Source organism: Apostichopus japonicus, chromosome 19 (genome assembly GCF_037975245.1).
Source record: "Apostichopus japonicus isolate 1M-3 chromosome 19, ASM3797524v1, whole genome shotgun sequence".
Taxonomy (NCBI): domain Eukaryota; kingdom Metazoa; phylum Echinodermata; class Holothuroidea; order Aspidochirotida; family Stichopodidae; genus Apostichopus; species Apostichopus japonicus.
In genome coordinates this window covers 17,178,472-17,190,331 of record NC_092579.1, presented here as the reverse complement: position 1 = coordinate 17,190,331, position 11,860 = coordinate 17,178,472, and the positions used below count along the sequence as shown (strand labels likewise).

The window sequence follows — 11,860 nt, the reverse complement described above, 5'->3', positions numbered from 1 at the left end:
AGATTGACTGGGATTTAGCCAAGTAACATACTGAAATGACCGAACTATATGTCAAACTGACATCAAAGATTGCGCCTGAAATATTATTAGGGTGATAGACTGATTGGCCGGCAGGGACGAGAATGTCCTGTAGGGGCGCTTTCGACACTATCTAAGCGGAGCGCCACCACAGGTTGGCGCGGAGCGTACATCATTTTTTTGAGTAAAGATATTCCCTAGATCGCACGCCAATTGTGACAACTCGGAAGTTTATATGGGTGTTGATTATAGTATTGCTCACTAGCTTGTTTGATCAGTTAATGCGCACTGGTTACAAGATTGATTGGCTGTTCGTATTAGTATTTATTTGTATGTTAGGGATTATGGATATTTTAAAAAAGAGTGACAAAGACAAAGTTTGCCCGAACAGTCGAACACACAGATTCAGTAGTAAACATTATGTGTGTTGTAGTCTTGTAGAGGAGGAATTATATTATTCGACACGGTCGTTAAATTCTTAAACCCATTGACACATAGCCTACTTGCAAGTACAACTTTTTCAGGCAAACCATTCCACTCATTCACAACCCTATTAGAAAAAAAAATGCCGAATGTTAATCCTACTATGTGACTTTTGGAGTTTAAGACAACTACTGTTAGCAAACATGAAGAAGTCGGTAAAGGATAAATTGTCGAAACCATACACAATCTTGAAAACCTGGATCAAGTACCCACGTAACCCCCTAAGCTATAGTGTGGTGAGATTCAACAGTTGTAACCGCCTATTATAATGAACACTCTTTATCATCCTAGTAGCCCTCCTCTGGACATTTTCTAGTACTTCCTTATCCTTAGCAAAATATGGGTTCCAAGCCTGCACAGCAATTTCCAGATAAGGCCTAACCGACTGCTTATAAAGCCTAACTACGATGTCCTCTTTCAGAAAACTGAAGTTCCTCTTGATCATACCTTAAACCCTATTAGCTCTTTAGCAGCTTCAAGACAATGTTTAGAAGGTCGCAGAGATGAGTCAATGTAGATACCTACTGTAGGTCTCTTTCAATATAGACTTCCTGTAACTCCACACCGTTAAGATCGTATGTACACTTTTGGTTACTACTGCCAATGTGCATTACCTTGCATTTATCAATATTAAAAAGCATTTGCCACCCCTGAGACCAAGACAAAATTGTTCTACTGAAAGTTGGGGAGGAAAGGGTGGTGGGGGGGGGGGGGGCTTTAATTGTTGTATTATGCATTATAAAACACATTACAGAATGTTTCAATACAGGGCCGTCTTAAGAGATCACCGGGCCCTGGGCCCGGCAATGGAGCGGGGCCCCTCAATCAAGTGAGTTCGAAAAAAGTTGCGTGAAAACTTGATATCCTTGACAATCGCTCAAGCATAGACATGCCTACATGTATCACCCCTCTCTATGTCGCGCATAAAGCATAAAACTTTAGCTGAATAACATACGTGATATTTCTAAAGCTGAAATACATTAAAGAAGAGTAATCTTCCAGTTGCCCTCCATCCCTTCCCTAACAATACTGGACTCAACATTTGTAACAACCTTGTGTTGAGTCTTTCAACTGGGGAAACTAACGGAACTTGCGGCATTTCTTGATCGTAAACTGTTGTATGATTGGCTGAAAGTCAATGTTTTTGAGGATGTCGCTTTCTATGCACACGAGAGAGAGCCTATTAAATTGCCGTTGCCCCATTATGTTCCGGGATTATTCTTGATTTGTTTTAACCTTGAAAATGAACGTTCCCAAGTACAATTTGTAACCATCATGCATTGAAATGAAGGGGGGTGTAGGCGGTTTTACACTATCTAACGCAACGTAATCGCCAAGAACCTGAAGTATTTTTAAGGGAGGGCCCGAGGAACATGAACTTATAGCATGCTCCTCATGGTGAAACATAATTGCACCCATTAGGTGAATTGAGTGTACTGTTAATAGTAGGAGAGACTAGCGTAGGTTCTTATGACCAGCTATGACCAATTGGTGTTGTAAGCCTTCGGGCATTGTATATTTCAGGGCTGCCAACTCAGATTCGAATATTTAATGTCAAACTCTCAAGTGTTTCACCAACTCTCGTCACAAGTTGTCAAGTATCGAATTCAATCAGGCATAATGGCCTATGCAATAAGTTTTCCTCCCAGATTAAGACATGGGGTTACTACGATTGCGGGGCCCCTGGCATCGCGGGGCCCTGGGCCAGGGCCCAGTGGGCCCATGCGTTAAGACGGCCCTGTTTCAATAGGCTTAAGAGATGTAGTAGGCCTAGACCTATTATTTTAGTTATACAAGGCCTTTCAAAGGGCAAAACGATTATTGAGAAATATTATCTAGCTTTCATATCGACTGCAATATACTGTCTTGTCAAAACAATTTTTTTTGGCAAACTAGTCTGTCAGATTATTCATAACATCCTAATATATATAAGATATGTGGGGATGTTAAGCGAGGTCAACTTCCAGTTCCATTTGTAAGTACCAGTCAAGTTCTCAAATCGCTCCCTTCTTTTTCTTTTAACACTAGAAATGAGAGAGAGACTGACAAGAAATAAATACGGAAAGAAAAGAAATTTCAGGACTGCCTGTTTACTTTTCCACTTCTTTTGGGACACGATATTGCAACATTTATTAAGCAAAAGTGCAAAGAACCACACGTGTGAAACGCATACTAAAAAAAGGCAGTTGCCATGGAGACAATGAGTACACAATAGAAACCAGTGGTTTCTGCAATTACTGAACGTGCAATGAAAATTGTACAGAGCTTTGTGTACTGTGATAGAAACGCTTCACCCCTTCTGCCAAAAACCGTGACGAGACGTCGCGATGTCGGAGCGTCCCCTCCCATGTTGTACCTCGGTAGAGGTTACAACAATGATCACATGGCGTGGGTGTTATCTGTGGTACAGGGATATGCGTATTAACTAAAGCACCTAAAGAAGCCATTCCAATCCCACAAGCAATGATCTAGCCACAATATGAACAACAGAAGACATGTGTTCATTCTTTATTTACAGAAAACAAAGAAAAGAAAAGGAAAAATATGCAAATGATCGACTAAATTTTTTTTTTTAAATCAGTATATATATAGTCATTTCCCCCCTGCATTATTTTATTATGTTTGGTTACTACTGGAACAAACTGTGTCGAGATTTTTTTAACCCCCCCCCCCACCACCACCATGTTTTGAAAAGGCTAAGGTAACAGTACATTTTGTCCGAAAACTATAAATATTGGAAAAGAGAAGACCCTGTCACTCCTCTGCTTGGGATTAAGAGTCGATCCAAAGTCTACTCTTCCAACCACTTCACAAAACAGAACCTCTTTTCTGAAAAGAAAAAAAAAACACTTCAGATTGACCTGGGTGATCATGCCGTACAAATACAACATTACGATTAATACCACGGCAACTTCTTTACAGCGTTTCTGACCGGCATCATTCACTCCTCGATAACCATTTTAAGGTTTTGTTATATCAATATTCAAATTTGGTTACATAACACTAATTAACTACCATACAGGATATACATTCAACTTTTTATCTCAATTTTAACTTTATATGAACTTTTTATCGTTTTACAGCCTTGCAGTTATACCTCGCCTTACCTTTCCAAATTTGTTTTGTTTCTATTCTTTCTTGTTTATATTCTGTGCAAAGAATCTATTTTTCCAAAAATTTTAGTTAAGCAAACTACTTACATGAACTATACAAAAAGTGGGGTAACGGTTCTTATGGTGACTGCAAAACCCTCCACTTAAACACGAACGCTCACATGACGACAACGTGGAAAATCAGGCATAGGAATCATGCTACATGTGATATATGACATGAATATTCATTATGCTTGAAGTGTCAGTACGTCTGAAATGAACATCAGTTGATCCAAACTTGTCAATAAATACTGTCTTATTCTATTTGTAATATTTCCCTTCAACCTCTGCTATTGTTACAAATCTCTTAATAAGGCACCAGCCCGACATACACACAATGGCTGCAGAATGAGTCATTGCAACCACATCACCATGGTAAGCTCACAAATAGGCAAAATACCAAGAAATTTGTTGAATGAAATGGGATGTTTTCTACTTGGCTGCGCTCTTCCTGTTGATCTGAATACTTATATATGTCAATACAAATTCATGAATATTCATTAGTACTGCACTAAACTACTAAACTAACATTAGCTAATAAATATTCATAGCTATAACACCAATATCCATGTATCCCATGAGCACCTGTTCCTGGAGTGGCCTCTGCTCATTGTTAAGTTGCACATGTTTACCATGTGGACACAATGCCAAGTTTAGCCCTTGGTACGACTGTTCCATTTATCCATGGGACAATGGTACACTGAGCCCAGTCACTGAACCCGCCCAGAGGTACACAGGAATACACTTCCTCCTGGTCTGAAGATAGCTATTCCCTTATTATCAAATCATAGCATGCATAACTACAGGTTTGTTCACACACCCCATGCTGGCTTTTTAAACTTGTGAAATGCAATTGAAGTTTACAGGTAAATATTATTCTGCATCTTCATCATAGCTACACCTTTCATAAATCAAGAGCAAGACTAGATATTAATAAGAGTCAACAGCTGGCTCACAGACTTCTTACTTTAACAACCGGTCGCCGTATTTCACTTCTTTTTCTGACTTTAAAATAAAACAGAACACAGTTAATATTTCTATATATATGACATAGATGAATTAACACTGAAGAACTATCTTAGTAATGTCAATAATTAAGAATACAAGTCGTAATGAAATACTTTAATCATGAATACATGCATCCAAGACGTAACCTAATAACACAAGGAATGAGGAATATATTCATACTTTTCACATGTCTAGCCATTTAAGTATTATGAATTTAGAAAAAAAAAACAGTAAAGATTGTTTTTAAGCTTGGCTTTGTTGTACAAATGAAGATTACATCTCATATCCAAAGGAAAATCATAAAAATTTCAACATGCAGTCATACTTGAAAAACAAAATACCCTATGAAATGTTTTTTTCCTTCTTCCTTTTATTACAAAATACAAGGTTTCACAAAGCCCATTCATTCTTCATCCATTCAACAAGGTTAGTTGTTTTATTCATGCTCCGCTACACTACTAAACAAACCACATTCCATACAGATTGGCCTCTGTTGACCAGATGCTGTTACTGAAATATTCCCCATTTTCTTTCTTTTGTTAAACCTGCGAAAATAAAAAAAAAGACCTCTATGATAATAACATTATTTTTGTTTAGTTTTCGATACTATTATAAAATTGCACTTACTAAGGTACACCTACAACTCAGTTTTAAGTAGAAGGTCTGAATCCAAAGCCAATAGAACAAAAGAATATGGAAAAAAGAGCTATCCTTCAAATATGGAAACAAAATGAAGCATGCCTGTGAAGTGTACATAACACGTATATATGTCAAAGAGCTGTAGTTAATACTTATCATGATTTCTATCACTGTGACCTGGCCTCGAAACAGAAACAAAAGACAAACTTTCTCTTCACCAAAACAATGCAAACATTCAGATAGTTAACAAAAAAATACAAATGAGAATAACATTTCAGGAAAGTACACTGACTGAACCGACACATGGTCCGATTACGGAAAACCCGGGCATGCAAGAAGGAAGGCGCCTTTATGCGCCCCATTCTCATATATATACACAAAATACTAACCAAGGAAAGTGATACAACTCTAATGCTTAAAATCTGTTCCAACAAATACATGATATTATGTACTATACAAAAAAGGTACATTATGCGACTGGAGTAAATAGACAGTGTACGCTCTGCGATCCTGTTAGCCTAAAATTTAAGAGAAAATGGGGGAAAAAAATAAAGAGAGGGAGAAAACTTTTCCCTGGAACATAATGCTGATCCAGCCTAGAGTTAATTTCAATATTTAACAACAACCTAATAAACTTATATAATGGAAGCAATAAAATGCAAAAAAAAATCTGTTGACCTCTGCCCTGACTACTTGCCGTCGCTGTGGACACTCGAGAGAAGCTTCTCGCATCACAGGGTAGGCATATACTTGACTTACATGTAGCTGTGTTATTGCGTCTACAAACATAGTACTTGCAAAGAGAGAAAAAAATATTAAAAAATTGTAATAACTAGAGGGGAGGGAGGATTATTGTGATCAGTAATTGGGAGATATGCTGGCCGCCTCTCCTTCTCACAGCATCGGACAGTAGAACTCTAACAGTACTGCTTACTAACGTTTGCAATCAACTTTCCACACAAACAAACTTATGAAAAGAAGATTGACTCGTCATTTGAAAAGTAGCGATTCTTCCTCTAGCTCTCCGCCTTTTTGTCCTTCTTCTTCTTTGAAAAGAATGATGGAGTTCGGAACTTCTTCTTCTTCTTGGTCGGCCTTAGGGACGGGTCCTTCGAGGGAGAACCTTCCACTCTCTGACTGCCCTCTGGGGTGGGGGAGGGTACCCTGTCATCGTTGTCTTCCTTCTCATTGTTCACAATACTGACTGTGGTTGTTTCTACCGTCCCCAGTTGATCTGAAAGAGTTGTGAAGAGAGAGAGAGGATGGAAAACTGTGATCATACAAGAGAGAGACATTGGCGAGATCATTATTAAATTCTACCATGACTGTATCAAACCCAACAGAAACGCACCTATTTATGCATGTGATGTATTGAGTGGACCATTGTGTGGTCTCTCATGGCTTTAGAACTACATACATACATACATGCACACACACATACATGCTATAGCCAACTTATTTTAAGTTTTAAGAGGGTTGTGCTGGGTTAAGAGAGAGGAAGCTGGAGAATACAGGACTCAAATGAATTGTTAGATCACAATCAACAGCTAGGTAATGTAGCCGCTTCTTGAACAGGAGGAATGACAACAACATTCCATCTCTCTCTCTCTCCACCAGCTGTAAGTGGTAAGCTCTGGCAGACTATTACCTCCGTGAATAGTCACAGTCTTGGTTGTTATTTTCTGTGTTCTGATCTTCTCTCCATCCTCACTCTCCTCCTTGGTTTCTTTAATTTCAGTCTCCTCGGCTTGCATGATCAGCTCAATCTTCTTCACATCTGTAGCGAGGAAGAGGAGAGAAAAGTAGATCTATGAGTGAGAGATGATGATGTAATCCATCGACTGAGAGTGGGTCAACACCACCCTCCAGAGGTGTGACGAAAGACCATTCTATTTCAGCCTACGAGCAGAGTATAAGCTAGGGTGATGGTGTATAAAGGTAGCAGTGGTGGTGGTGGGGGGGGGGGCTGGGCAGATTTAAGCCAGAAATGGAACTGCTGAGGAGAGATTCAAATCTGTGTTGCGGAGGAGGAAACATACTTAAAGAGTGAAACATACAGACTTAAAATGATAACATCTATAAAGTTGTGTGTAAATCTGTCTTTCATGGCAATTCCCTTTCATTGCAAGGGGTGGGGGAAGGGGGGACAAGGGCTGAAAGGTCAAAGACCTAAGCCGTGTTAGTGAGCCTCTATATCAGACCAATATGCCCACCCCCTGGACCCCCCCAACCCACCAACCCAAAAAAAAGCCGGATAAAAAAATTATCTACAGGACTTGTAAAATGAGATGAACAAACCTTGATCAGTTTTGTTTGCAATTTCTTTCTTGTTATCAAGGATTTCTCTCTCTGACATCGATGTGAATGGATTGGGAGCATAGGCTGTGTACAGTACAGCCTCGTCATGGTACTACCTCTGGTTAATTCCTTTAGACTTGGCGTAGACTTGAGCGTTCAGGTCGATTGGCTGAGGAGGGCAAAATCAAAGAAGACGAGGTGTGAGCTGTTAAGTCATATTTATGAAAACCTCTGTTGTGTTTCTCTCGTCCCTCTTTTGACCAAGACAAGAATCAGCAGAGGATGAAACCATTCATCACATTTGTCAGTTTAATTTTCTCAATGTGTAATATAATTTAATTCATACTTCTGTGTTATACATGTTTAATATCAAGTTAATAATACTTCTTCCATTTGTAATATATATATATAAAGGCTGCCATCATGGCATGAAAATATGACATAAAATATTGCAGAAAGACTGTCAAATATACATCCCTCTCTCAAGATGGAGAGCAGAAATGTGATAGTGTTATTTTTGATATAATGTACTTGCAGAGGTTTATCATTATAATAATTATATGGATAAATGCATTATAGGTTTAATAATTCCTATCAACTTTACATTTGCATATATGTAATCAAATACAAACACATGCTGTTTAAAAGCTATTATATCCTACCCACAGTTGGTTTGGTCTACCAAACATACTCTGAAACTCTCTACAGAGACAATGATGCACAGAGCTGACCTTGGCAAACTAGGATAAGGAATTATATTTTACCCAGCCCAGACACAATAGCATGTGCATATCAACATTACTTACTACAGGATGAGCTCCAGGTACTGTATGGCTGCCTTTCCTAGGATTGGGTTGACCCCGCTGCCCAGAGTAGTGGGCTGATGAGGGACGGCCGTGTGGTAATCAATCAGTTCAAGTGCAGCTCATAGATTGCTCAACAGCAAGTGTCTTCCCAGTCCTGCTGTCAGTACACTACAATAGCCAGCCAACCAGTTTGGTCCTACATGTAATGAAAGAAAAAAATCCAAAACATAGTACTACGTACATTTCATGCGATAGTCAGTACCGGGACCAGTGCCATACACATAACAAATAATGTGCCTGAAGAATCTGTAGCCAGGATGATGGAAGCTGCAATATTATAGGTGAGCTCAAATAGTCCATGTTTCCAGACTCTGAAATAGATGCAAAGAAAACAACAATGTAAGGAATTACGTAAGAGGGCCGGGCAGAGCATACAGATGGAGGGGAGCATATCTCAGAGAGAACAAACAACTAAAAACATAAACCAGTCCAGTATAAAGAGATGAACTGATTCATGACCACAGTTACTCTAGGATGAAAAACTACACTGATGATGAAGATGACAATATTTACCAGTGATGCCAGTAATTTGAGTCTATCCACACTCACTGTGATGAGCTAAAACAGTATCACTCACTCAGGGAAGCAAGCAATCAAGCTGATGACCATGACCCTGGCAAGTGCCATCAAACTTGCAAGGCCTTCTGATGTTGTTTGCACTGCAAGATACTGCTGAGAGACATGACACCTCCATCCACATGTAGGCTGTTGTGGCATATGTAGGAGACGTCAAACGGTTTGGTCCTTAAAACTTGTTTTCTTTGCACAATAATTTGAAGAGCATATATGTCAGAATGTGGACCCTGCTGCCTGTTCTCTTAGTTGCTAGGGGTAGCATTGTGAAAATAATGTCTATGCTGATGCCCCTGGCTTACTGATGGTGTAGGCACCTGTCCACATTCTGCATCCCATTGTGCCACTTGCTGGGGCTGATGTATGTTTTGCCAACTTTTCATTTATGTCATCAGCCCATGCCATCCAATCTTGGTCTGACATGTAAAGGTGTGAGTTCTCCAGTTACATATGTCTGAATGTATATAGGCCTATGCTTATTCTGAATGCAGCTTGGGGCTCAGTTCATCTGATACTTAAACCACATTGAGTAGTAATGTACAACTTCAGTCCCGCTGGTTTTAGTTGTTATATAGCCTAACATTAAAATTAGTGGCTCCTTATACCATCCTTTACTTTCACTACTACACATCTCAGTTGCAGACAGCTCAAAACAGACACGCACAGTTGGTGCAGTCCATGAACATGTTTTCCCATTTTAATCATTACTTCACCAGTGTATTTTTGGGCACATGTTGTACCAAATTCCAATGTGTTACTTCCGTGGCAATCTCATGCCATAATATTGGGATATTTTGGTGATATTTCATGAAACTTGGCACCAAAATCACTCAAGCTTCAAATGATGAGATGTTTGTAATATTTTATGATTACACATCATACCCAACACCTTCAGCTATAATCAAGGCTGATAGAGTTTAAATTGGCAATTTTCATTCTTACTTTAAGGTAGCATACGCCCACTAAATTAAAGGAGAAAGTTCTCCTTGATGGGGACTTATTGTCACCATCAAGGAACTAGGCTATAGGAGAAAAAAACTGAAGACCAGATTACAATGCTTAAAGTGCCCAAAGCATTCTTTATCCCATTTCCACTACTTGCTGGTACAACTTTCACAGGCAAACCATTCCACTCATTCATTAGGCAACATACTATAGGCAACAAACAACAAGGGACCCAAAACGGACCCTTTAGAACCCCACTAGTAATGCCCTGCCAATAACAACAACATGCATTGTTCATGTTAGGCTACATCACATTCATGCGAGTCTGTATTGTCTACGAATGCAGCTGCAGCATATTCTGGCTGACATTGGTTCGTTTAGTTGTACGCAGTGCACGTTGTCGTCCTAGCCTATCGTTACACTAAACTAGCCAATATACTCAAAAAGCACCAGCATTAATTCCACTTACTATTTGGCCTATAAACGTCCCTAATTTTAATGACAAACGTGCACATCCTTGGTCTTCAGTAAGATGCTTAGGCTATGCAAGACTTGGTGTTCTGGTCACAGCAGAAGTCGATTTTCTGTTTCAAGTTGATACGAGATGCGGCCTCAGTTACTAGTAGTAGTACCGTGCCATCTTTTCAACAGGCCGTCGTACGTGTAGTGTGTGCGCGTGCGCGTGACGTTCACCGTACGTGCAAGTGTCTGGGGTGAGCATCCCCCCCCCCCACACCCCGTGGCACTACATTCAGTATTGACACCCCTGATCACTTTAAATGAGATCTTTCTTATCATCGCCGCATATTGAAGGGCGGTTAGTAAGATGTATCATATGGTACTGGTCGGCCAAAGGGGTATCATGAGCCAGTTCGGAGACCCTTTCTCGTGACCCCACCCCCCCCCCCACCGCTTGTCAGACCTGGCGATCGCGACAAAATATACGTCCAAATTTACTGACATTTTTCATGAGTTACAGTAATGAGCTATGAAAATACTATAATTCTTGCTAAGTCTTGGTGTGTCCTAAGGCGAAACGCACAGATTTGACAAATATGACGGTTCTGTGAAGTCTGAAGTATCCAAATGGGTGAAACTGAAGAGAACGCGGTGTCGGGGCTGTTTCAGGTTTTCACCTTATCATGTGAACGATATGATGGAAATGTTCGCAACATCCTAAAGAAAAACCTTCTAGCCTGAAAACAATGTGAATGTGGGGTGGGGCAGGTCACAGTGACAAGAGAACCTTTAAAGAGCCCTTTTTTCTTAAAAAGAACAGCACCTTTTGATAAAACAGTAAATTTTTCAATCTCTGTAGTTTAGAACCCCCACCCCCCCCCCGTTTGGCATAAATCCATGGGTTGTGTGGATGGTGTACCCCCCTCCCCCAATTCTTTTTGTCAACACAGCCAAAAACGTAAAGCACATATTTGCACAATCCCAGTGTAGACCCTTTTTTTTGGCAGAAAACTTAGGAAATTACAGATTACAATGAAATAGCACAGCGAGGAAAGACTGATATAGACTACTGTGCAAGAAAATAATTATTGTACTCATTTCAATATTTCTGAGGTACAGATGATAAGCAAAGGGGGCTACAGCTCCCCTGTTGGTGAGGTCTAGCCCCTTGTCGAGGAAAAATTCTGATTTCGTCAGGGAGCAATGAAGCAAAAAGAAATATTATTGTGTATTTATTATTATCATTATGGTCATTTTATTCCCGACAGTTGTTATATAAACTATTTTCCTGAACAATCAGTATTTCCACTCTCGGCGACTGATATGTGAGCATCCAACGTCCATGTAGCCAGATGAGGCGCTATTTCTATTCATATCAATGCTTTGACGGGACAGATTTTTACAGATTTCAAAAGCGAT

The 11,860-nt window shown here is 39.7% G+C and overlaps 1 protein-coding gene across 4 annotated transcripts; it reads right to left on the bottom strand.

Annotated features, from left to right (window-relative positions):
- Nucleotides 1–2,583: 2,583 nt before the first annotated feature.
- LOC139960588 (uncharacterized) lies at nucleotides 2,584–10,622 on the bottom strand. Of its 4 annotated transcripts, none has more exons than XM_071959048.1 (5): nucleotides 10,452–10,622; nucleotides 8,405–8,775; nucleotides 7,599–7,767; nucleotides 6,949–7,077; nucleotides 2,584–6,534 (listed from the first exon to the last, which is right to left on the bottom strand). In XM_071959048.1, exons 3-5 carry the CDS (start codon nucleotides 7,654–7,656, stop codon nucleotides 6,317–6,319), a joined length of 405 nt encoding a protein of 134 aa, XP_071815149.1. In that variant the 5' UTR covers nucleotides 7,657–7,767; nucleotides 8,405–8,775; nucleotides 10,452–10,622; the 3' UTR covers nucleotides 2,584–6,316. The 4 variants fall into 4 exon arrangements, with proteins under 4 accessions (XP_071815149.1, XP_071815148.1, XP_071815150.1 ...); XM_071959047.1 differs by having other exon boundaries at nucleotides 8,405–8,600; XM_071959049.1 differs by lacking the exon at nucleotides 10,452–10,622 and adding an exon at nucleotides 8,978–10,416 and having other exon boundaries at nucleotides 8,405–8,600.
- Between the last annotated feature and the right edge of the window lie 1,238 nt (nucleotides 10,623–11,860).